Source organism: Scyliorhinus torazame, chromosome 6 (assembly GCF_047496885.1).
Source record: "Scyliorhinus torazame isolate Kashiwa2021f chromosome 6, sScyTor2.1, whole genome shotgun sequence".
In the NCBI taxonomy this organism is placed as follows: Eukaryota; Metazoa; Chordata; class Chondrichthyes; order Carcharhiniformes; family Scyliorhinidae; genus Scyliorhinus; species Scyliorhinus torazame.
In genome coordinates, this window is record NC_092712.1 from 153,169,626 (window position 1) to 153,196,909 (window position 27,284).

A 27,284-nucleotide genomic window follows, 5' to 3' on the forward strand; every position below is an offset into this window, starting at 1 on the left:
AAAATCACGCATGTGGAAGTTAAGAGTTCAGCAAGACGAGGGTCTTGCGGTAGAAGAATCATCTGGGGGGATTTTGAGGAGAAATCCACAAGCATTCACTTGGTTTCGGAGAGGAGTGTGTCTACCACAGTCATCTGAGTGCATAACTATTGCTTAAATGACTCACCTGATGAAGGAGCTATGCTCCAAAAGCTAGTGATTCCAAATAAACCTGTTGGACTTTAACCTGGTGTTATAAGAGTTCTTACTGTAGTTTAAGACATGCTCTGTAATCCATGTTAATCTTAAAATCGTTGTGCATTTCATAGAATCACTACAGTGCAGAAGGGGGCCATTCTGTCGATCGAGTCTGTATCGATCCTCCAAAAGAGCACTCCACCCAGGCCCACTCCCCCATCACCCCACCTAAAATTTGGACACACTAAGGGGCAATTTAGCATGGCAAATCCACCTAACCTGCACAGCTTTGGTCTGTGGGATGAGTGAAACAGGAGCATCCGGAGGAAACCCACGTAAACATGGGGAGAACTTGCAAACTTCACAGTCCCCCAAGGTCGGAATTGAACCCAGGTCCCTGGCTCTGTGAGGCAACAGTGCTACCCACTTGTGCCGCCCTCAGCTTAACATTTGTTAAGTTGAGGGGGGAGTAAAGGAATATTGCATCAAAATTCAATTTTTTCATGTTTAATAAATGCTTTTTTTTTCCTTGTTAAAACTAAGCAGTCCTGTGACTCTGTTCCTCCATGTTTTATTTAAAATAAAATAAAAATGTGGTCTTTTAAGCCATTTTGGGATCTTCCCATCCAGTTATAACATGAACTGGGTTTGTGCTTCAGTTATACGGGACATTGGGGAGACGACGTCTTGAATATTGTGTAGTTTTAGGAAGGATGTAAATACATTGGAGACGGTTCAGATGTTTACTGGATTGATATCTGGAATGAGCGGGTTGAGTTGTGAGGAAAGGTTGGACAGACTGGGCTTGTTTCAACTGGAATTTCAAAGGATTGAGGGGCGACTTGATTGAATATACAAGATCTAGAATGGTCTTGATAAGGTCAATGTGGAAACATGTTTCCTCTTGTGGCTGAGTCCAGAACTAGGGGGCACTGATTTAAAATTAGGAATTGCCCTTTTAGGACAGAGGTGAGGAGTATTTTTTCTCCAAGTGTATTTGACTTTGGAACTCTTGTCTTGCGGTGGAGGCAAGGACACTGAATATTCGAAAGGCGGAGGTAGATGAATCATTGTTAGGCAAGGAACTATAAGGTAAAAGGGGGGCAGATTGGATTGTAGAATTCGAAACACAAACAGGTCAGTCATGACCTTATTAAATGTTGGAGCAGGATCAAGGGGCCAAATGGTCTACTTCTGCTCCTAATTCATAAAGTCTGGTCTGTAGTTACATGGATTTTTAATGGCAAACAAACTTGGAACTAATTGAGACTCAAATTCATGCCCATTTGTATAGCTAGGCTACTCTCTTGTATACGTCCAGCAGCATTGCCATTACTCTAACTGATTTGTTGTGATGGAGCGTCGTCACAGTTGAAGGACTAACTAAAATACACACGTACTGAGCCTCTGAGTCTAGTTGTGGTTTTCTGCCTCAAAATCATACCAACCATTCACTTTAACAATAAGATGCTGAGCTGGGCAGAGGGTGAAAGGCTACTGAGAATGGGCGACATCCCTTTCAATTGACATGTTGAGCACCAAAGATATCTCATTTGGCAAAAGCAAGTGGGTTTGAACATTCATCCTTTAATTTCTGACCCCGTAGCAAGGAGTAATTGATTACAATATTATATTGCCTTACAGTTATGTTACTGGCAATATTGTCAGATTTTACAGGCCTGAAATTATCACAGACTTGTCACCAAAAGCAACATCGGAATGGGAGTATGTCATTCAATCTCACATCTTGGCTCCATGTCCTATTTACAGCAAAAACCTTTCAACAGGTTCTCGAGTATCCTGTTGGCTGCATATGAAGTGTTATATTAGTTAGTTAGTACTAGCCTGTAGTCACTCATAAGCAACTTCACTCCATTGACTTGGTTATTGTGACATGCCATCTCACGAGTACAATTCAAATATCGTCTGTATACGAATCAAAGACGATCAAAGACTTCCTTTGGGAAACCAGAGTCAGCAACTTTGTTCAGATCAGTGTGCATAATCTTCTATAGTAATATAACTATTCAAGATCTCTTTTTAGTATGTTGAACATTAAAATACTTCAATCCAAAATTAATGTGGTCGAGGCATGATCTTAAATCACCATGATTTATGGTGGAGATATTCACCTAGTGTTTGAAAATTTCAATAATATCCACACTATATAATGCCTTTAAAATCAGAACTGCACATCTCTGGTGCACAGAAAGAATCCATACAGCCATTTAGTCATCTCTCTGAAATAACAATCCACTCGGAGCCTTTTCCCTGCTCTTAGTCCTTTAAAAGCCAGTATAGATTCTGTTCCAGCACCATTTCATGTACTTTGCATAAAACTTGTCCGAAACACATGCTCACTGGATGATTGTAAATTTACTCCTTCTTGCTGCTGACCAAGTAATCAATGGAGCTTGTCTTTTCTCCATTTGCCTTATTAAAAACCCACTGTGGCCATCTAAAATGGCCACCCGCAAAGGACGATGGGAATTGCAGTCAGTTTGGGATACAGACAGGACATAACTTGTGTATATTTAAAACAACTCAGATGCATACAGAAACTCACACCTGCTAGAGGCCATTCACAGGTCTTCCCAGGACAATGGGTTCCAGATTGAAATTTACCGTAAGTGGCAGACTCGGGGGCGCCTGTTTGTCTTATCTGCCTACGTGCCTTGGACACTAATGGCCATGGCCGACTAGAACCCACCCAGACATCAAGGTATCCACCCCTAATTGGCCAGAATCGATCAGGGTGATTGAAATCCTATCGATCCACTGGATCCCTACATGGGACCGCCCAAGAAAGCAAGAAAGATTGGAGGATAAGAAGAACTGCGCAAACAACATTCTGTCTCTTTTGGGGGACCGTCTTCTGTCATCCAACTGTAGCACATCGACCAGCCAAGTTTAAGGACCCGCGATCTCCACCTGAAAGACGACACTCAGCCTAGACGAACCAGCCGCCACACGTAAGGAAACAGATAAAGGCCTTATCTAACCTGCACAGAGCCGGTCTCTTGGAAGTGAAGTAAAGGTCGTTTAAACTGCTAGATATAGTCTAATGTGTAGTCGGGTGTAATTTATTAAATATAGAACTAATCCTATGTTCCATAATAAACTGTGATTATTCTAAATACTTGTTTGTGGTCATTTGTCCAATACATGGAACACACTCGCACTGTTATTAATAAAGACAGAAGTCGACAACACCGTCAATTCTCAAGTCCTCTCTTTCCAATATCTGGGTAATCATCTGTTTATTGAAAACATCCTCAAACTTTGACATTATCTCGGAATCTTTGGGAAATATTGATGTTCCCTTCCTCATGCAGTCCATAGGTGACATCATTCAAAGAGATGGGGCCATCTTCCAAACGTACACTGACAATGCCAAGGATCCACTGCTCTATTTTTCTTGATGCCCCCACCACTGTGCTGTCTGATTGTTTGCCTGACATCCAGTCTTGAATGAGCTCCAACTACTTTTACATTTTTCTTGGAATGTGGGTGTTGCCTGCCAGACCAGCAGTATTTGCCAATCCTCCTTTATTATCCTTGAGAATGTGGTGTTGGTTTTGCCTTCTTAAAGGTACTCTCAGAATGCCACATGGAAGTTTTTGACTGAGCAACAATGAAACGAACAATTTAAGTCCAAGTCAGCGTGTTGCATGAGACTCGGGGTAAATGATGTCCCCATACATCTGCTGGTGCATGAAAAGACAGGGTAAAGATGAACTGTTTCCACTGGTTGGAGATTCTAGAACTAGGGGCATTGTCTAAAAACTCTAGCCAGGCCATTCAAGAGAGATGTTAGGGAGCACTTCGACACACAAAGGGTGATAGAGGTTTCACAAACGGCAATTGATGCCAGATCATTTGTTAATCCGATATGGATACTTTTTTGTTAAGCAAAGGTGTTAAGGGATATGGGCCAAAGGCAGGTGCATGGAGTTAAGCCACAGATGAGCCTTGATCTCATTGAATGGCGGATCAGGCTCAAGGGGCTGAATGACATACTACTGTTCCCTTCCCCATCTCAGCTGTGGAAGTTGTGGATTTGGGTGATACTCTGAAAGCTGTCTCGATGGGTAGGTCTTCAGCACTACAACTAGGACATGTTGGAGATTATAGCCTTTGCAATGTCTTGTTTCCTCAAATCAAATTTTTGTAAGAATGAAACCAAATCCCTCTATCTCGTCAGAAACTAAGGTAGCAGGTGGATACAGTGGTTAAAAGGGCATTTGGCATACTTGTCTTTCAGAGCAGGGAGGTAATGCTGGAACTATATAAAACATTGTTTCGCCCACAGCTAAAGTATTGTGTGCAGTTTAGGAATCCACATTATAGGAGGGATGTGATAGCACTTGAAAGGGTGCAGACAAGATTTACCAGGATGTTGCCTGGGCTGGAGAGTTATAGTTATGAAGAGAGATTGGATAAACTGGGTTTGTTTTCCTTGGAGCAGGAGTGACTGGGAGGGGGCATGATTGAGATATATAGAATTATGAGGGGCATAGATAGACAGGAAGAAACCTTTCCGCTTGATGGAGGGATCAATGACCTGGAGCAGAGATTTGTCGTAAGGGCAGGAGATTGAGGGGTTGTGAGGAAGAACGTTTCACCCAGAGGGTGAGGAGAGTCTGGAACTCACTGCCTGAAATGGTGGTGGAGGCAGAGACCCTCATATTGTTTAAATAGTATTTAGATGTGCACTTGAAATCCCAAGGCACACAAGACTATGGGCCATATGCTGGTAAACGGAATTAGAACAGTCACGTGGTTGTTTTTGACTGGCTGTGACACAATGGGCCAAGGGGCTTTTTCTGTGCTGTAGACCTCGAGGACTCAAAACTTTATACCCTTGACTTAGATTCCATCTACCATTTTGCCCACCGTCTAAAGTTGTTTATTTGCTGTCCTACTTAATCTGTTCAAAATAAAAGCTTCACCTCTATGACTGCCCAGTTCCATTCCTGTTTCGGACATGTGCCGTTGAAACATTGATCCACGGTGTTGTTTTCTTCACACTCAACTATTCATGTTCAACTTCTCCACCCTCCATAAGCTCCAGATCGCAAAACTCTGCGGGCAACATCCCATCCTGCTTACCAATCACCCCATTCGTGTTAACCTACATGGACGTCTCGTCTTCCAACACCTCGGGGTTAGAATTCTCACCCTGGCGTTTAAATCTATTCGTACTCTTGCCTCTTGACTCGGTGACCTCCTCCTCCCCCCAACTCTGCTGGAAACCTCTGATCCACTATCTCTTGTACAATAAGATGGCCAATTGACGGCTGCCTGTCCCCCCCCCCCCCAATATTCTCAATCTTTCCAACTTCCTCCTCCTTCAAACACGCCACCTATTTAATCAAACTTTTGCTCCTCCCTACGATATCTCCCTCCTTAGTTCCGTATCCATTTTTTTCTTTCGATAAAAGGAACTACACATAATCAATTGTTTATTCTTGAGCAAACATCATGTAACTCTTCAATAAAAAGATCAGGGAAGGGTGCCTATGCCCCGGGTTTGTATGGATGGAGCAGAGAACAACAATAGTCTCTCCATTTCCGGGTGCCTGGATTGAACTCAGCCTATGAAAGACGGACACAGAGACAGTGAGGGGGACAGATCCGGCAGACCAACCCGGCTGGTGAATGGAACTTATTTAAAAAACAGTAGTTGACAGGTTTTATTACCGAGACGATGGACGGCGGTTAAAGTCTATTTTTTTAAATCTCCATTTACTTCCCGGCCAAAAGCCCAGCGGCGAGGTGACCCCTTGTCTCTGCCGGAGCCTCTGTAGTAATGGCCTGTGGCCCGGGCAGCGAGTGGCACAGGCTCCAAGGCCAGAGGCAGGGTCAGGGCCTCCCCCCTTCGACACTCCGTCCCGGCTGTGGCGGGTTCGAGCTCCCCTCACTCTCCGACCGGCTTTAGGCCGAGACCCCGCTCCGAGTACAGAGACTGAACGGAAAGCCACTAAAGGAATGAGGGACTCACCAGCAGGAGGAGGATGTGTCTGATGGAGTGAGAGTGCAGCAGAGGTGCTGTAGGTTTCATGGTATTGGTGTAGGTGGGTGGGCTGGCCGGGCTCCACACTGCTTCCCCTCTCCGAGTCTCTCTGCTCCACTTACACCGCAGGGCGCCCCCGGAACCAGAAGCCGCGACTTGGGGGAGGGGGGGAAAATCACCGCACAAACACTTCCTGCCCGCCGCATTGTATGCCGGGAACTGCAGTCTTTACTGTGGCTGCGTCACCGACTGTTTGTGGACGGCGGCTGCGCGGGACACTACAAATACCAGAATGCGGAGCGTGGTAGGCGGCCTGAAGAGGGGAGTTTGGCAACATTTAATTTGTTGGTCAAGATAATATTGCGGTAATTAATAATTGGAGTCGGGCTGCAGGACCGACTTAATTACTTTATTTCGGACGCTGACTGTAAACGTTGTGTTACAAGAGTGGAAAGATAGCATGAAAAGAGCTCAAAGCTGAAAACTTGTGTCCAGTTGTTCTTGGGCCTTTCGGCAGTTATAGAAAAACAGAGTCCAACCATTTGAAGTGTGAGCTAATGGTGACTAATGAGAACGTCTTGTTTCATTCGAAAGTGAAAATAATTTGTAACATTAATTAATGTGGAAATTTCAGTCTTCAACATTTTTTGATCTTTTGGCAATGGATAAAATTGATCTTTGGCTAAGGAGAAGAGGAGCATGATTATTTGCATACCGATACAATGATGCCCATGATATGAGTTTAATATGCCTAACAATTTGCATTTAATCGTTCTATGGGAATAGAGAATGAGCAAATGACAGACATTTTAAATGTCCAAACTATTGTGTATATGAATAAGGAATAGCAGTCGGCCATTTGGTCCCTTTTGGCTAAGATCAAGTGTAGTAGCCTTTTGGCTCAGATCTGGTATGTTCCTCTTGTGGGGACCATGAATTGGATTCAATTTGAATTTGAATTGGTTTTTGGAGAAGGCAAGAAGCTGGATTAGGGGTTCGCCCCTGACCACACTCTGAGCCTTGGTTTTGTAACTCAGAAAAACTAAGAAGATCATGGCTGAACTGATTGTGGCCTCAGCTCCACATTGAGCCTTCTCCAATAACCATTGATCCCTTGTTAGTCAAGAATGTATCTAAATATATTCCTTTAAAAAAAATTGAATAACCGGGCCTCTACCATTTTCTGCGAAGAGAGTTCTAAAGATGACCCTCTGAGAGAAACAACATTTTTCTCATCTCGGTCTCAAATGGGAGATGCTTCATTTTAAATGTTTTAACAGTGTCCTCTAGTTCCAGTCTCTCGGAAGGAGAAATGTCCTTTCAGTGTCCATCCTGTCAAGACCCTCCTATGTTTTAATAAGATCACTTCTCATTCTTCTAAATGCCAATGGACACACGCCCAGCCTGTCCAAACTTCCCTAAAAAGATAATCACAGCTATCCCTGCCCCACCCCCCAGTTGAGTGATTCGTCTTTGAATTGATCAAATGCATCTATACCTTTTCGAAATAAGGGGGGCGTGTTCGGTTGTATGGTAAATTAGAATATCGAAGTTTAAGGAGAAGGTTTGAGTGCAAATTAATGAGGACTTTAAACTAGTTAAAGGGGCCGAGGTCTCAGGAGAGGTTAGTAAAGTTTCCAGACCAAGCAATAGAACAGAGTTTGGAGTGTGGCAGGAATCTTCAGGCACAGCAGATAAGGGGACAACTATGAGAAGGGGGGCGGTCAATGCAGGGTTGAGGATGTTGTACCTGAATGCACGCAGTATACGAAACAAGATGCCTTTATTTTTAAATTAATAGAGCTTGTAGCGCACATTGAAATTGGCAGATACAATGTTGTGGGCATCACAGAGAAGGGGCTGCAGGGGATCAAGGCAGGGATATAAATATCCAAGGATATGTGTCCTATCAAAAAAACAGGTCGATGCAGGCTTGCGTTGTTCAATAAGAAATGAATTAAATCGATAGCAAGAAGCAATATTGGGTTAGAAGGCGTAGAATCTATGTGAGTAGAGTTAAGGAATCGCAAAGGAAAAAAGACCCTGATGGGTGTTATGTATAGGCCCCCTAGCAATAGTCAAGATGTGGGGCAGAAAATGAATCCAGAGTTAAGAAAGATAATATTCCAAGGAAGTAGTGACAAGGGAGCATTTTTCAAATCGTGATCATGAAATAATTAAATTTAATATTGGGTTGAGAACGGAAAATCCCCAAGATCATTTAACTAAGGGAAGCTTGAAATGCATGAGATATAAATTGATCATAAATTGGCTGAATGGTTAATGGACATATCTATCGGAAAACAGTGATATGTGTTTTTTGATGGATTACAAAACAAGTACGGAGCCCTAAAAGGTGAAAAACTGCAATAATGCAGTTAAGCAAATAAGGTGAGATTCAGAATTGAGCTAAAAGAAAAGGTTTGCACAAATGAAGAGAAAGTGGAAATTCAGTCGCTGTGAAAAGCATAGAGTTTCAAAGAAAGTGATGAATGTAAAGAGGGAGAATATGGAAAATGCAAGAGATAGGAAAGTTCACAGTTTTCAAATTGTATTAAGATAAATGTGAGCCCATTGTTGCAGGTGATTGACATCTTTCCATCTTGAGAAATGATGGAAATACAGCCTCAGAACTTTGGTGAAGCCAGGTGAGACTTCTGCTGCACTTCCATTGATGGCTGAACAAGCTAATTCTGGAAAGGCAAAATCTATCTTATCGCATATGCTGCACATGGAAGTTAACCTTTGCTAGTGGTGTGCGATGATCTATGCTGACACCTTGTTTGCAGGGCTGACACCTGCTTTGGAGCTTCTGAAATCACATGTTATCATGGTGACCAATTCCTGTCCATTTACATCACTTGTCAAGCAAGAGTTTCCCACTTGTTGTGATTGATGTTGAGGGCTGAGATGTCTCCTTGAATCTGAGCTTTGAATGCCATGTTAGCACGGGTACCTCCTTTGGGATACAGACCATAAGAAATAGGAACAGTAGTACGCCATTCAGTCCTTTGTGCTTGTCCCACCACTTAATAAGATTGTGGCTGATAAGACACTCATAGATTCTTCCTCAAATCCTCCCTAAATGAGCACCCCTATATTATGTGACTATGCCCTCTGGTCCTACCCTTTCCCCTGAGTGGAAACATCCTCCCAATATTTAACCTGTAAATGTATATGTCTAACCCCCTAAAAATTGTATGTTTCAATCATATCACCTGTCATTCTTCTAAATTCCCAAGGAGGTCAGACCCAACCTGTTTAATCTTGCCTCATATGGCTGTCCCTCCATACCTGGGATCATCTGAGTGAACTGTTCTGTACTGCCTCTAATGATATATCTTTAATAAGGGGACCAAAACTATGCAGTATTTTAATTGTGGTCTCACTGGTACCTTGTTCATTTGCTGCAACACCTCTACTTTTATACTCGAACCCCATTGAAATGAAAGCCAGAATTCCATTTGCCTTCACTATTATCTTCTGTACCTGTATGCTAGCTTCTGGGTTTCATGAACAAGGACCCCCAAGTCACTTTGTGCTACAGCTTTCTGCAGTATCTTTCCATTTAAATAATAATCTGCATTCTCATTCTTTCTTCCAAAATGAACAATCTCACATTTTCCCACGTTGAATTACATTTGCCAATTTTCTGCCCACTCACTAACCTTTTAATATCTCTCTGAAAACTATTTTTTTCATCCTTACAACCTGCCTTCCCTCCCACCTTTGCATCATTCGCAATTTTGGTCACAGTACGCTCTGTTCCTTCCTCCAAATCATTAATATTTTATTACGATCCCAGATCAGACTCCAACAGTGGCTAGGATACGGGACCAAAATCCCAATATTTTAGTTTATTTTAAGACTATGGAAAGAGTGATTCACTCCAGGAGTGATTGCATGAAAAAATAGGGCTTTGGTATTTCTAAAACAAAACTTTTATTATCTTTTAAAAAAAATTTAGAGTATCCAATTCATTTTTCTAATTAAAGGGCAATTTAGCGTGGCCAATTCAACTACCCTGCATATCTTTGGGTTGTGGGGGTGAGACCCACGCGGACACGGGGAGAATGTGCAAACTCCACACTGACAGTGACCCGGGGCAATGCAATATTAAACTTTTAACTTCTCACCCGAAAAAGAACAGCTTACAATTGCCCCTTAATGCAACAATACCATTTCCCATTAAACAACAGAAAAGAAACATGCAGTTCTTAATCCATCTTAAAATTAGCATGGCCTAGGGTAATACTTGCGGTACAGAACAGATTCTTGTTAGAACTCCTTGAGACTCTGGCTGAATATCTTCAAATAGCTGTTTTAGCCTCTTCCTTACCTTCAGACAAGAATACCCTGCTTATAATCTATTATTACTCTTCTTCCCTACGACACAACCATTGGACAGACGATCCATGAACCTTTGGAGCTGATCCTCTGCAACATTATCAGCATACAGATGTTCTCTGATGAGGGTATGCACATTTGGCTTTCAGTCTTGATAGGTTGTGGAGTTTCTGTCTGACATCCGTGGAGGTACATTCCTTCCATGTTGGCAGGGGAAGCATAGGTCAGAAGAGCAGAGAAAAGGATCCATTGAGGCTCACCCAAAGTTAAGGACAGTATTAGATTAAAATAAGAGGCTTGCAATGTTGCAAAAAAACACAAGCATGTCTGAGGATTGAGTGTTTTCGAAACCAGAAAAGGGCAACCAAAAAGTTATAAAATGGGGAAAATTAGAATGTGAGAGTAAACTAGCCAGAAATATAAATACCTACAGACATCTGTCCCTTGGAAGCAGAGACGGAGAAGTTATCATGGGAATGAGGAAATGGCAGAGGCATTAAACAAAAAGTTTGTCTTCACAGTAGAAGACACAAATTCCATATCAGAAATAGACAATGACACGGGAGTTAAACTGAGTGAGGAGCTTAATGTCAGTAGAGATAAAATAATCGAGAAACTTAAGGGACTAAAATCTGACATCACTGAGACTTTATGGCCCAGGGTTCTAAAAGAGATGACTATTGCAGAGGTAGTGGATGTGTTTGCACTGATTTTCCAAAATTCCTTTGATTCAGGAATTATCCCACTAGATTGAAAGTTGCCAAATATTACACTATGAATCAGTGCTGGGGCCACAGCTATTTACAACCTGTATTAATGACTTAGACCAAGAGTAATATATCCAAGTTGCTGATGATGACAAAATGGCTGGTAAGATAAGTTGTGGTGTGGAGATGGTGTATAATGTAGGGATGTATGAAGTTATTCACTTGTGGTCATAAGAATAAAAAAGCAGAATATTAAAAGGTGAGAAATTTGGAAGTGTTGATGTTAAAAGAAACTTTGGTATGCTTTGTACAAGGAACTTGAAGTTAGCATGCAGGTACAGAAAGCAATTGGGAAGGCAAATGGCATGTTGGTTTTTATTGCAAGAGGGCTAGAGTTGTACAGGGTTTTGGTGAGGCCACATCTGCAGTTCTGTGCGCAGTTTTGGTCTCCACATCGGAGTCAGTACAGTGAAGCTTCACTAGATTGGTTCCTGTTGTCCCTATGCTGAGGGCTGAGTAACCGATCGTTTAGGACTGAGATGAAGAGAACTTTATTCACTCGAGGGTTGTGAATCTTTGGAACTCCCTATTTCAGAGGCTTGAGAATGAAGACATTTAGGGCAGAGCTAGATAGAATTTTGGCCCCTCAGGGAATTAAGGGTTTCTACGAATGGAACAGGAAAATGGAGTTGAAGCCATGATTGTATTGGATTGCAGAGCAGGCTCAATGGGCTATGTGGCCTACTCCTATTTCCGATGTTTTAATGTTTTAAAACAAAGTAGGGGCTAAGACACAGTTCTTGTTCAATCCATTCTTCATCTCAAAACTGTCACAGATGGACCCATCCAACTGAATGATGGCATGATTTAGGGTTAGGTGACCGGTTGTAGCAAGGTGCTTCAATGACAGAAATCATTTTTGCAATGTGGTGGGTTTCAGTCTTTGTTCTTGTTTCTTTCTTTGCCAAATGTGGTTATTGCAGCTTCGTAGCTGATTTACTGCAGAGACCTCCAATGTTTCACCAGCATTATTTGGTGAGCCATCAGGTGGTAGAGACTCAGAGCTTCTGACGTTTGTCATTATACTTCGTGGATGAAATATTGATGCATAACATGCCAGTGTTTTGACTTGTGTATTTTCCATAGTTGCACCTTCACTCATGTCAGAGTAGGGTGATCAGTATTACAATTTGCACTGTGATATCTGTGGTTGTGAAGAACGTTGGACAGATCGTGTCTCCTAGTGATTATCAGGTTATTTATTTTTTTTAAATTAGAGTACCCAAATCTTTTTTTTCCAATGAAGTGGCAATTTAGCGTCACCTGTCCACCTAGCCTGCACATCTTTGGGTTGTGGGGGTGAGACCCATGCAAACACTGGAAGAGTATCAAACTCCACACGGACAGTGATGTGAGGCTGGGAACTAACCACTGCGCTACCATGCCTCCCGTGATTATCAGGTTAAAAGTTGGAGCCAGAGGCCAGATCGCGGATGGTGCCTTGATACCTTGTGCTGATGCCTGCCCTGGAAGAAAAGTCCATGCTGTGCATATTATGAGTAGCTGCTGTCATTTTCTGTTTATAATAATCATCTTTATTATTGTCACAAGTAGGTTTAAATTAACACTGCAATGAAGTTACTGTGAAAATCCCCTAGTCGCCACACTCCGGCGCCTGTTCAGGTACACTGAGGGAGAATTCAGAATGTCCAATTCACCTAGTAGCTCGTCTTTCGGGCCTTGCTGACACCATGATATCTGAGACAAACCTTGCATGAAATTTTGAACCAACTCTTGCATTAAAGTCCCCCAAGAGAAATAACTTTTCTCCATGTGGTAGATGTTCAAGAACATGGTCATATGAAAAGACTTCCGGTGACGGTGGGCGGGAGGCGGCCGCACAACGGAGGGCTCCTGTTCGGCAACGGCATTTTCGGGGCTTTAAGCCTGGTCCCAGGGTCCGCGGAGGCGGCAGAAACAGGGAGAAGGCACGGAGGAGGCACAGTGAAGACACAGGAGGAAAAAAAGAGCAAAGAAAAATGTCGAGGGTGAGCAAGAAAACGTCCGGGAAAAAAAACAGCTGGAGGTCGGTCGGGGAGTGGAAAGGTCACCGCGGGGTGACCAGGAAAAATGGAGGCTGGAGCACCAGGGAAGGCCGCATTGCTTACGGCTGAAGAAATAACCAAGGTGATGGCTGCGGAATTTGAAAAGCAGTTGGCGCAGATTGCGAAAAGCATGGAGACGGTGAGGAAGGAGATGAGGGAGGTTTTGAGTGTGCTGGTGGAGGAGGCGGTTTCCCCGGTGAGGATGGAGGTGGCGAGCGCAGTGGCGTAGGTGCGAGAGCAAGGGGAGGCGCTGAAGGAAGTGGAGGAGACAACGTTATTGCAGCACGGTGATCAACTTGCCTCGATGGGGAAAGAGATGCGGAAGGTGATGGATACTAACGAGGATCTGCGAGGAAAAATGGAAGACCTGGAAAACAGATCCAGGCAACAGAATTTGAGGATTGTAGGGCTGCCCGAAGGAGTTGAAGGACCGAAGCCGACTGAGTATTTTGCCGCGATGCTGGCAAAACTATTGGGGTAGGAGGAGGATCCCTCCCGATATGAACTGGATCGGGCTCATCTGTCTGTACCAAAGGTGAGTGAGCCGCCAAGGGCAGTGACTCTGTGCTTCCGTAGGTACAGGGTGAAGGAGAAGGTCCTGAGCTGGGCCAAGCAGAAGCGGGGGTGCAGTGGGCTGGAGCTGGTATACGTGTATACCAGGACTTTACGGTGGAGCTGGCAAGGAGGCGGGCTGCTTTCAACCGGGTGCAGAGGGCACTGTACATTAGCAAGGTGCGGTGCGGCATTGTATATCCAGCGAAGCTGAGGGTGACTTACAAGCTCAGGGACTTTTATTTTGGAACGGCGGAAGCAGCGGAGGAGTTTGCGAAAGCAGAAGGACTGTGGCAGAACTGACAAATTGAGGAATGGCCATGTGCCGATGTAACCTCATGACTGTATTTTCTTCTATTTTGTATCACTGCGCGCGGGCGTAGAGTTTAAAGGAGCCAATGTGGTATATATTTGGACAAGGGACGGGACTGTCACTCAAAATGAGAGTTCTTTGGGGTGTAGGTGGATATGCGGGGTTTGTGTGCTAAAAGGGGATCTTTGGGCTTTCCTAGGGCCGGGCAAGTGGGAAAGGGACCCGGGTGGGGGCCTCCACGCTGGCCGGTTTAAGCCGGCCAGTGAACGGGAGTGAGGTGGGGGGAGGGGCTGCGGCCACCGGAGCCTGGCAGAACAGGGTCCGAGTGGTCTAGCCGGGGTGGAAAGTTGGGGGGGAAGGAACCGAGAGTGGGAGGAGGAGTTTTACAAGAGGCAGTGGACGGGAGGAGCTGGAGACCTGGGGTGTGGGGGGGGGGTGTGGGGGGGGGGGGAGCTGCGTAAGATTAAGGGTGACTACGGGTAATCCCTGATTCCTTTTTGTCATTTGTTTATGTAAACATGCGGGTTGAGGTTCGGGGGTTGGTGGGTAGATGAGATTGTTGTTATTATGGGGACTGACATCTCTTGCTGATTATTGTTTATTGTTGATGGATGTAAATGTGGGAGAAAATGTGAAAAAGGAGGAGAATAAAAAAAAAAATTTTTTTTAAAAGAACATGGTCATATAAGTGATCTTTGGCAATGGCATCCAAGGTTGGTGCAAAGAGCACTGTTGATGGTGACTAAACGTCTGATAACAAAGAGATGGGAGGCATTCAGAAGTTGTGACTGGCATTTCAATTATCGGCTTCAATCTGTTGTTAACCGCAAAGCCCAATTCTCCCTCACTGTAGTCACCTGAACCTTTGCCATGCCAGTGGAAAGTATAATTGACCTTGCTTATTGATCCAGTGTTGGCCAATATATTCTCTTGGAGAGTAGGAATGTCAATGTCGAATTTAAGTAGCTCATGGTCGATCAATGTAGCCTTTCTTACTTTGCAAGACCTTCTGTGTGCCAGGCCCCAAAGTCCTGACCATCTAGATCCAAGCTGGAGAATCTTCATCTTTTGTTTGTTGGATACAATTTGCCATCCTCTTGTCAGGGTAGGATCTCTAATCCTCACACACCCATAGATGAAAGCAAATGTTGGTAGTTCTGCATTTTATTGTCTGGGGCTGCCCAGCTTGAGGCAGGCAGTGACTGACCAATAGAATGCAAGGATTCCTCCAATCGCTGAAGCCAACCTGGGCTACCCTTTCCTTATGCTACTTCGCCACTTTGAACATCTCAACCGATACCTTCTCTTTTACCATCAAGGTCTTTATTACTTAGCACAATACCAGAGCCACTCAGTTTGACCCGATACATCAATTCTCTCCTCTATACCCATTGTTACCAGTGAGTCATCATAACAACAAGAACTTGCATTCATACACCTTTTTCTTAATGTCATAGAATCAATCATAGAATCTCCCTCGTGCAGAAGGAGGCCATTCGCCCATTGAGTCTGCACTGACCTTCCGAAAGAGTACCCTCATTGGCCCACTTCTCCACCCTACCCTGTAACCCCATCTAACCTTTGTAATTTAGCATGGGCAATCCAACTAACCTGTACATCTTTAGATGTGAAATGAAAATGAAATGAAAATCGCTTATTGTCACAAGTACGCTTCAAATGAAGTTACTGTGAAAAACCCCGAGATGCCACATTCCGGCGCCTGTTCTGGGAGGCTGGTACGGGAATTGAACCATGCTGCTGGTCTGCCTTGGTCTGCTTTCAAAGCAAACTATTTAGCCCTGTGCTAAACCAGCCCCTATAATAATCGCTTATTGTCACAAGTAGGCTTCAACGAAGTGACTGTGAAAAGCCCCTAGTCGCCATGTTCCGGCGCCTGTTCGGGGAGGCCAGTATGGGAATTGAACCCGCGCTGCTGCCTCGTTCTGCATTACAAGCCAGCTGTTTAGCCCACTGTGCTAAACCAGATGTAGAACCATGTCAGAAGGCATGAGAAAATGGATGCATGGCCAAAGAGGCGGAGATCAGAAAGAGTGACTTTGATCATTGGGATAGATTTAAAGGAGAAGATGATGTCTGACCGGCGGAGGCATTTAGAGAGGCCATTTCAAAGAATAAGCTGCAGAAAATAGTGACATGAAGGAGGAACAATGCAACCGAAGTTGGAGGAATTGAAAATTTGCCAAGGGATAGTTGTTTAATAAGCAAAGGAGAAATTAAGAAAATAAACACAGAAACATTTAAAGGAAAAAAGACCTGCATTTGTAGCATCTTTCACCACATTGGTATCTCCCTTTAAATTCAGTACTTTTTTTTTTTGAAATGCTATAGTGTAGAAAACATTCGAGTGTAAGAATTACGAGCAAGAGTAGACCATTGGCACCTGATCCTGCTCTGCCATTTGGTAACATTACGACTGATCTGATTATGGCCACGACTCCCACTTTCCTGTCTGCCCCCACACCCTTTGAATATTTTCAACGCAGGGTTAGATAGTCTTGTCTAACAGGGGTGTCATTGACCCTATTTCTACTGATGTTTGGTGAAGAGAATTCCACAAACTTGAGACCCTCAGAGAAATTTCCCCACCCCCTTCTTAAATAGGAGATTCTTATTTTTAAACTGCCTCCTAGGTTTAATCTCTCCCACAAGAGAAAACATCCTTTCATGCAGATGCAATTTGCACACACTGAGAACCCGAGATCTGTTAAATGCTGAATTGAGAGATAAATGTTGGCTGGGACGTTACAAATAACTCCCAAGTCATCTTTAAAATTGTGCCAGTGGAATCGTTTAGGTCTGCCTGAGAGCAGATCGTACTCCATTTCATGTCACATCTGAAAGGCACCACCTCTGACAATGCAACACCTTCTGAGTATTTCATTGGGAGACTTTGGGAACAAGGAATAAGTGTAGGTCAGCAACGATAAAAGTGATGATTGAATGCGACTTGGCGTGCAGTAGGATATTGGGAGCAAAGTCTTGGAGTTTATTGAGGGTCCAAGATCAGTGGCTAGCAAGGGGAACATTGAAGTAGTTGAGAGTGGAGGTGTTGACAACATGTATGGAAATTTCAGTGGGATATGGACTAAGGTAGGGTTGGAGGTATATGATTTTTTGCAGGTGGAAGAAGGTATTTTGTTATGATTGAGAGGATTTAGGATTGAAACTTTGTTTGGGATCAAACAGAATGCTAAGACTGAGTAGTATGGTTTGGTCTGAGTCAGTGGACAAGACAGACTTGCATTCATACAGCACCTTTTACAACCTTGGAATCTCCCAAAGCACTTTTCAGTGAAATAAATGGTTTTGAAATGTAGAAACTGTTGTAGAAACTGCAACAGTCAGACTGCACAGAGCAATGTCCATGAACAGCAATGTGTCAGTGGCCGGTACGTGGTAGGGATGTGGTGAGGGCCGTGCTGATTGCTCAAAGGATCTACTCGTGCTCCTAAGGTGTCCTTAATGGTGCGGAGGTTCTTGCGTATTCTACGGTCTGCACCCAACTAGGTAGGTGGAGAGTATTCATTTACATTCGTGACTTGTGCCTGGTAGGTGATTTGGGTTTTGAAGAGGTTATTCATGGCGGAATACTACTTCATTATCAGAGATTTATGAATGCGACCATCACTTTTGACTATGGTGGAAGGAAAGTCATTGCTGAGGCAGCTGAAAATGGTTGGGCCTGGGACACTACTCTGAGGAACTCCTGAGGATGTCCTGGGGCTGAGATGCATGACTATTAGCAACCACAGCCATCTTCCTTTGTGCTCAGCATGACTCCAACCAGTGGCAAGTTCTCCCCCTGATTTCCATTGACTTCAATTTTATGCAGGCACCTTGGTGCTACATTAGGTTAAAATGCTGCCTGATGTAAAGGACAGTCACTCTCAACTCATCTCTGGAATTCAGTTCTTGTTTATGTTTGGATCAAGGCTGTAATGAGGTCTGGAGTCAAGTGGTCCTGCTGGAACCCAAACCTTTGGTGAGCAGGTTATTCAAGACCTGGAAAACCAGGTAGTTCACTGTCAAACTTGAAAGATTAGTTAAATAGAGTCTGCCAGCTTCATTTAAATACTTAAATTACCAACCATCCATCTGAGAGGTTGGCATCCACAATTCTGATAAAGTTTCACGTTCATGAGCAATAGCATCTGACATTAGCTAGTTATATTCTAAATGTTTTATGTATGCATGCATTTCCTGTTGATCGCATTTCGTCATTGCATACACCACTTGATGCAAATTTGTGTTGTGTAATATATATTCTGATTGCAAGACACTGAAGGCACAATCACAGTTTTGCTTTATAACTTGCTTTATTCTGCCGTTAATGAGTACAGCTTCATTTTTTATTTGTGTTTACAGTTGCTTTTTTAAATCGCTTAAATGCTTTTTATTTTTCCAAATGGTATTTAAAGTATATTTTTTGTCTTTGGATTTTAAACATTTGCTTTAAAAAAAATTGACAGTTCACTTTCCCTCTCCAGACGAAATGAACCATTTTAAAGATACTTAATGATGTCTTGGGTGCAACCATCAACGTCTCGAATGTTTTTAATTGGTTGGAAACCAAGGCAAAAGGTCTGACAGCCATGGTAAGTCTATCATTACTCTCTTGTTTTCTGACATCATTTGTTTAATAGGCTTTTGGTTAAGTGCTTTACTGAAGACTGTGAACATGGTCCCAATGCTCCTTTTAGTTCTGTTCTCCAGTGCGCCATGTTCAGAAGATATAGATCAAAGTTTTACAGACCTCATCAATGGGCTTACAGGTGTGTGGGGTTGTAGATAGGGGGCATAAAATTCCCTGAATAGCCTTCCTGCCACCCTCCTTCATGCTCCTAACCTGTCTGCAATTTTACAAGGGATGCGCAAGTCCTTGTTCAGCCGCTTGCTGTTGCCCCAATTTGTCCTTCAGTGGACAATTATTGGTAATTTCCTGCCCATCATAGAATTTGGTGCTGACGTTGTGAACTCTGGGTCAGAGAAGTAACTCTGGAGGTCAGCCTGCTTGGGTCTTGGGTGGGGTCTGGGGATGGGGGTAAGGAAGGGGTGCCTCCCTTATGGGCCTCCTTTCCACATCAGATCCCCCCCACTCAAGATTTGTCCCTCATGGGTCCTCTTGCCCCCCACCCCCTCAGTCTCAAGATCCCCCTCGCCACCACACATACACCCCCACAGGTCTCCCCTTCACACCATGAGAACTTCCCCCTGCATTTTCCTGGTCCTAAATTCCTGGACTTAGAACCTGGGAACCACTTGTGGTCCCAGTTTTGGCTTCTGCTGGTACTATTTGCCAGCCAATCAGATTTCTCCGGTATCCCTCCGAGCTGGTGCTTCTGCCCAAGTGAGGGGTGGAAGTCTCATCCCCAGCTAATTAACGTGCATGTTTAAGGTGTGGGCACCATCAGATCTCTGACATTTTACCATACAAAAATTGGTATTCTGAAACTCCCTAAGAGAATAAAATACTCTTGAGGGTTAGCAAATGCATGCAGGCCTTTCTTGCCTTGTAATCCAAAAACAATTCAAAACGGGGAATTCATTACAATTTTTAATTTATTTAAGAGAACATAAATCACTGGGAAACATCACCACCCCACAGTCATTCAAAACCTTAAAGGAAACCATAAAGGAAAAATCTTTCTAATCGTAGTATTCCTACTGTACAACTACATGAGATTACATCCATGACTCGTAACTACTTCCCTTAAACCCATCTGTTGCCTCTGGGCCTTTAGACCTCATTGAGCCATGAATGGGCTGCCATATTAATCTGTTCCTGTACAGGTCATTGCATAATAAGGAATAATTACATGAACTCGGATTGAATCTGGATATACATTTAGCCTGTATCCAGTGGAGCCTAGAAGAATGAGAGGTGACTTTGTTGTTACTAAAAGATCCTGAGGAGGGTTGACAGAGAGGATGCCGAATGGATGTTCCCACTTGTGAGAGAGATCAGAACTAGGGGACACCACTTAAATAAGGGGTCTCCTGTTGAAGTGGGAGGTGAGCAGAGTTTTCTTTCTCTCTGAGGCATGTGAATTTTTGGCATTCTCTTCCCCAGACTGTGTACATAGAACATAGAACGATACAGCGCAGTACAGGCCCTTCGGCCCACGATGTTGCACCAAAACAAAAGCCATCTAACCTACACTATGCCATTATCATCCATATGCTTATCCAATAAACTTTTAAATGCCCTCAATGTTGGCGAGTTCACTACTGTTGCCGGTAGGGCATTCCACGGCCTCCCCACTCTTTGCGTAAAGAACCTACCTCTGTCCTATATCTATTACCCCTCAGTTTAGAGCTATGTCCCCTCGTGCCAGCCATTTCCATCCGTGGGAGAAGGCTCTCACTGTCCACCCTATCTAACCCCCTGATCATTTTGTATGCCTCTATTAAGTCTCCTCTTAACCTTCTTCTCTCCAACGAAAACAACCTCAAGTCCATCAGCCTTTCCTCATAAGATTTTCCCTCCATACCAGGCAACATCCTGGTAAATCTCCTCTGCACCCGCTCCAAAGCCTCCACGTCCTTTCTATAATGCGGTGACCAGAACTGTACGCAATACTCCAAATGCGGCCGTACCAGAGTTTTGTACAGCTGCAACATGACCTCCTGACTCCGGAACTCAATCCATCTACCAATAAAGGCCAACACTCCATAGGCCTTCTTCACAACCCTATCAACCTGGGTGGCAACTTTCAGGGATCTATGTACATGGACACCTAGATCCCTCTGCTCATCCACACTTCCAAGAACTTTACCATTAGCCAAATATTCTGCATTCCTGTTATACCTTCCAAAGTGAATCACCTCACACTTCTCTACATTAAACTCCATTTGCCACCTCTCAGCCCAGCTCTGCAGCTTATCTATGTCCCTCTATAACCTGCTACATCCTTCCTCACTGTCGACAACACCACCGACTTCAGTGTCGTCTGCAAAATTACTCACCCACCCTCCTGCGCCTTCCTCTAGGTCATTGATAAAAATGACAAACAGCAACGGCCCCAGAACAGATCCTTGTGGTACGCCACTTGTAACTGAACTCCATTCTGAACATTTCCCATCAACCACCACCCTCTGTCTTCTTTCAGCTAGCCAATTTCTGATCCACATCTCTAAATCACCCTCAATCCCCAGCCTCCGTATTTTCTGCAGTAGCCTACCGTGGGGAACGTTATCAAACGCTTTACTGAAATCCATATACACCACATCAACTGCTCTACCCTCGTCTACCTGTTCAGTCACCTTCTCAAAGAACTCAATAAGGTTTGTGAGGCATGACCTACCCTTCACAAAGCCATGCTGACTATCCCTGATCATATTATTCCTATCGAGATGATTATAAATCTTGTCTCTTATAATCCCCTCCAAGACTTTACCCACTACAGACGTGAGGCTCACCGGTCTAAAGTTGCCGGGGTTGTCTCTGCTCCCCTTTTTGAACAAAGGGACCACATTTGCTATCCTCCAGTCCTCTGGCACTATTCCTGTAGCCAATGATGACATAAAAATCAAAGCCAAAGGTCCAGCAATCTCTTCCCTGGCCTCCCAGAGATTCCGAGGATAAATCCCATCAGGCCCCGGGGACTTATCTATTTTCAGCCTGTCCAGAATTGCCAACACCTCTTCCCTACATACCTCAATGCCATCTATTCTAATAGCCTGGGTCTCCGCATTCTCCTCCACAACATTATCTTTTTCCTGAGTGAATAATGACAAAAAATATTCATTTAGTATCTTGCCTATCTCTTCAGACTCCACACACAACTTCCCATCCCTGTCCTTGACTGGTCCTACTCTTACCCTAGTCATTCGCTTATTCCTGACATACCTATAGAAAGCTTTTGGGTTTTCCTTGATCCTACCTGCCAAATACTTCTCATGTCCCCTCCTTGCTCGTCTTAGCTCTCTCATTAGATCCTTCCTCGCTACCTTGTAACTATCCATCGCCCCAACTGAAACTTCACACCTCATCTTCACATAGTCCTCCTTCTTCCTCTTAACAAGAGATTCCACTTCTTTGGTAAACCACGGTTCCCTCGCTCTAAGCATTCCTCCCTGCCTGACCGGTACGTGCTTATCAAGAACACGCAGTAGCTGATCCTTGAACAAGCTCCACTTATCCAGTGTACCCAACACTTGCAGTCTACTTCTCAACCTATCCCCCCCAAGTCACGTCTAATGGCATCATAATTGCCTTCCCCCAGCTATAACTCTTGCCCTGCGGTGTATACGTATCCCTTTCCATCACTAGCGTAAACGTCACCGAATTGTGGTCACTGTTCCCAAAGTGCTCTCCTACCTCCAAATCCAACCCCTGGCCAGGTTCATTACCCAAAACCAAATCCAAGTGGCCCCGCCTCTTGTTGGCCTGTCAACATATTGTGTCAGGAAACCCTCCTGCACACACTGTACAAAAAACGACCCATCTAATGTACTCGAACTATATATTTTCCAGTCAATATTTGGAAAGTTAAAGTCTCCCATAATAACTACCCTGTTACTTTCGCTCTTATCCAGGATCATCCTTGCCATCCTTTCCTCTACATCCCTAGATCTATTTGGAGGCCTATAGAAAACTCCCAACAGGGTGACCTCTCCTTTCCTGTTTCTAACCTCAGCCCATACTACCTCGGAAGATGAGTCCCCATCTAGCATCCTCTCCGCCACCGTAATACTGCTCTTGACTAGCAGCGCCACACCTCCCCCTCTTTTGCCTCCTTCTCTGAGCTTACTAAAACACCTAAACCCCGGAACCTGCAACATCCATTCCTGTCCCTGCTCTATCCATGTCTCCGAAATGGCCACAACATCGAAGTCCCAGGTACCAACCCAGGCTGCCAGTTCCCCTACCTTATTTTGTATACTCCTGGCATTGAAGTAGACACACTTCAAACCACCTACCTGCACACTGGCCCCCTCCTGCGACGTCAAATCTGTGCTCCTGACCTCTATACTCTCATTCTCCCGTACCCTAAAACAACAATCCAGGTTCCCATGCCCCTGCTGCATTAGTTTAAACCCCCCCCCCCCCCCCCAGAGAGCACTAACAAATCTCCCCCCCCCCCCCCCCCCAGGATATTTGTGCCCCTCAGGTTCAGATGTAGACCATCCTGTCTGTAGAGGTCCCACCTTCCCCAGAAAGAGCCCCAGTTATCCAGAAATCTGAATCCCTCCCGCCTGCACCACCCCTGTGGCCACGTGTTTAATTGCTCTCTCTCCCTATTCCTCATCTCATTATCACGTGGCACATGCAACAACCCAGAGATAACAACTCTGTTTGTTCTAGTTCTGAGCTTCCATCCTAGCTCCCTGAAAGCCTGCCTGACATCCTTGTCCCCTTTCCTACCTATGTCGTTAGTGCCAATGTGGACCACGACTTGGGGCTGCTCCCCCTCCCCCCCCCCCCCCCTAAGGACCCGGAAAACACGATCCGAGACATCACGTACCCTTGCACCTGGGAGGCAACATACCAAACGTGAGTCTCTCACGCTCCCACAAAATCTCCTATCTGTGCCCCTGACTATCGAGTCCCCAATTACTAATGCTCTGCTCCTCTTCCCCCCTTCCCTTCTGAGCAACAGGGACAGACTCCGTGCCAGAGGCCCGTACCCCATGGCTTACCCCTGGTAAGTTTTCCCCCCCCCCCACAAGTATCCAAAGCGGTATACTTGTTTCTCAGGGGAACGACCGCAGAGGATCCCTGCACTGACTGCTTCTTCCCAGTCCCTCTTACAGTTACCCATCTATCTCCAATCTTTGGTGTAACTAATTCCCTGAAGCTGCTATTTATGACCCCCTCTGCCTCCCGAATGATCCTAAGTTCTTCCAACTCCCGCTCCAGTTCCCTAACTCGGTCTTGGAGGAGCTGGAGATGGCAGCACTTCCTGCAGGTAAAATCAGCAGGGACACTAACGGCATCCCTCACCTCAAACATCCTGCAGGAGGAACATTGCACTCCCTTCCCTGCCATCCCTCTAACTTTCAACCAAGATCTGGCTAACAACTAAATTAAAAATAAATAAATAAATAATAATAATCATACAATATGGTACTTACCTCACACCAATGGGTTTTATTATTAGGTTAGAGGAGGAGGGCGGGTGGGAGACACTACACGTGTAGTGTCTCGGGTTTCCTCTCCACCAGAATTTATTGGTGAGGGACTTCCCAGAAGTCCGCGGGTCGAACCTCCTGTTCCCGCCTTTAAAAATATAAAATTAAAAAAACAATACAACGGCAGCAAAGAGGAACAGAAATGGGACCAGGTAAGTGTTTACTTAAATACTCACCCAGCAGCAGCCCCCGCACTCCACTCCCGCTGAAACTCCAAGAGATGCTCCTGTAAGGTAAGTTAATTTAAACTTCAATACTCACCTACCGGCAGCCCCTGCATGCCGCTTCCCAGATGTCCGCGGGTCGAACTTCCTGTTCCCGCCTTAAAAAATATAAAATTAAAAAATTGTAGAGAGGGTCATTGAATATTTTTAGGACAGAGGTTTCTAACCTCATGACAAACCGGGGAATGAAATTGGCGGTAGGCAGGATAGTGGTGTTGAGGCCACATCTTATCAGTCAAGATCTTTTTTTTTTAACAAACAATTTTATTGAGGTGTTTTTGGCATTGTAAACAGTAACAATATACATTAGTGTGCAAATATCAATTACAAAAACATAGTGCAAATGACAGTTCCTCTCTCGCAAATATACCCACCTATTCTTCCCCCCTACTGTACACTATTCTCACTATTCTACTCCCCCCCCCCCCCCCCCCCCCCCCCCCCCCCCGGATGACGATTAGTTCTCCGCGAAGTAGTCGATGAATGGTTTCCACCTCCGAGCGAACCCCAATAGTGATCCTCGTAAGGCAAACTTGATTTTTTTCCAAGCCGAGAAAACTTGCCATGTCCGACAGCCATATTTCGGTCTTTGGGTGCTTTGAGTTCCTCCAGGCCAACAGTATTCGTCGCCGGGCTACTAGGGAAGCAAACGCCACAACGTCGGCCTCTATCACCCCCTGGACTCCCGGGTCCTCCGACACCCCAGAAATCGCCACCTCTGGACTCATCGCCACCCCTGTTTTCAGTATCCGGGACATGACGCCTGCAACTCCCTGCCAGTACCCCCTGAGTTTTGGGCACGCCCAAAACATGTGGACATGGTTCGCTGGTCCTCCCGCACATCTAGCACACTTGTCCTCCAGCCCAAAGAATTTACTCATCCGGACCACCGTCATGTGCCCGGTGAACTACCTTGAACTGAATCAGGCCGAGCCTGGCACATGTTGCGGTTGCATTTACCCTCTTCAGAGTGTCTGCCCATACGCCTCCCTCCAACTCCCCACCAAGCTCCTCCTCCCACTTGAGTTTCAGTTCCTCGATCCCTATGTCCTCCGCTCCCATAAGCTCTTTATAAATATCCAAGACTCTCCCCTCTCCTACCTCTCCCCTGGAAACTACCCTATCCTGGATCCCCGTTGGTGGAAGGCGTGGATAGGACGGGACATGTCTACGTATGAAATCCTGCACCTGCAAGTGCCGAAAGTAATTTCCCATTGCGAGCCCGAACTTCTCCTCCAGTGCCTTCATGCTCGCGAAGCTTCCTTCCAGGAACAAGTCGCCCATCCTTCCCACCCCCGCCCTCCACCACGCTCGAAACCCGCCGGCCATCTTCCCCGGGACAAATCGGTGGTTGTCGCATATTGGGGACCAGACCGATGCTCCCACGTCCCCCGCATGCTTCCTCCATTGGCCTCAAATCCGCAGAGCCGCCACCATTATAGGGCTGGTGGAGTACCTGGCCTGCGGGAACGGCAGAGGAGCCGTGACCAGGGCTGCCAAGCTGGTGCCCCTGCACGAAGCAGCATCCACCCGCTCCCAAACCGACCCCATACCCACCTTCCATTTCCTTATCATGGCTATGTTAGCAGCCCAGTAGTAGTTGCTGATGTTCGGCAACGCCAGTCCCCCCTTGCTATGGTTCCGTTCCAGCATCCCCCTCTTTACCCGCGGGGACTTGCTCGCCCAAACAAATCCCAGGATGAGTTTATTGATCCTTTTAAAGAAGGACCACGGAATGAAAATAGGGAGACACTGAAAAATAAACAGGAATCTCGATAGTATCGTCATCTTCACCGTCTGTACTCTCCCCGCTAATGACAGCGGGAGCACATCCCATCTCCGAAACTCGCTCCTCATTTGCTCCACCAGCCTAGACAAGTTCAACTTATGCATCCTGCCCCAGTCCCGCGCCACTTGTATCCCTAAATATCTAAAATATTTCCCCAACCAGCCTAAACGGTAGCTCCCTCAGCCTATTCTCCTGACTCCTCTCCTGCACCACAAACATCTCGCTCTTTGCTCCGAAAATCGGCCAAATTCCCCTAGGATTTCCATAATCCCAGCCACAGGATCCGACACGTACATAAGCAGGTCATCTGCGTAAAGCGAGACCTTGTGTTCTACCCCGTTTGGTCCTCCACAATCACGTCCGGTACACAGTTTCGATTCTGGATGCCAGGATCTTGGCCAGTAGTTTAGCAGCAACATTAATCAAGGAGATTGGCCTATAGGACCCACAGGCTTCCGGATTTTTATCCCGTTTTAATATCAGCGAGATGGTGGCTTGCGACATTGTCGGGGGTAACACCCCCTTGTCCCTCGCCTCGTTAAACACCCTAACCAGCACCGGCCCCACTATCCCCGAGAACCTTTTGTAGAACTCCACTGGATACACGTCCGGCCCCGGGGCTTTACCCGACTGCATGGCCTTCAGGCCCCCCATTACTTCTTCAGCCCTAATCGGGACCCCCAACCCCTCTATACCATCCCCCTGCCCACCTTTGGGATGGTAAAGCCCATCTAAGAAGCGCCTCATCCCCTCCAGCCCCGTGGGGGGTTCCGAGGCATACAACTTGCTGTAAAAGTCCCTGAATACCCTGTTCAGTCCTGCCAGGTCTCCAACCCGGTTCCCTGCCCCATCCACTACCGTCCCTATTTCCCTGGCCGCCTCCCTCTTCCTAAGTTGCT

The 27,284-nt window shown here is 45.3% G+C and overlaps 2 protein-coding genes across 11 annotated transcripts in view; one reads left to right on the plus strand and one right to left on the minus strand.

Moving 5' to 3' along the window:
• Nucleotides 1–6,357, minus strand: part of erp44 (endoplasmic reticulum protein 44) — a 212,428-nt gene extending 206,071 nt beyond the window's left edge. Inside the window, exon 1 of the mRNA XM_072508934.1 lies at nt 6,182–6,357. Coding sequence (XP_072365035.1) covers nt 6,182–6,241 — 60 coding nt within the window. The 5' untranslated portion in view covers nt 6,242–6,357. The remainder of the gene's footprint in view (nt 1–6,181) is intronic.
• invs (inversin) overlaps nt 5,740–27,284 on the plus strand; it is a 498,042-nt gene continuing 476,497 nt past the window's right edge. For 2 of the 10 annotated variants that reach the window (XM_072508920.1, XM_072508930.1), the window contains exons 1-2: nt 6,370–6,558; nt 18,726–18,833. In XM_072508920.1, coding sequence (XP_072365021.1) covers nt 18,831–18,833 — 3 coding nt within the window. In that variant the 5' untranslated portion in view covers nt 6,370–6,558; nt 18,726–18,830. The other 8 variants (XM_072508921.1, XM_072508922.1, XM_072508926.1 and 5 more) reach the window with 8 other exon arrangements.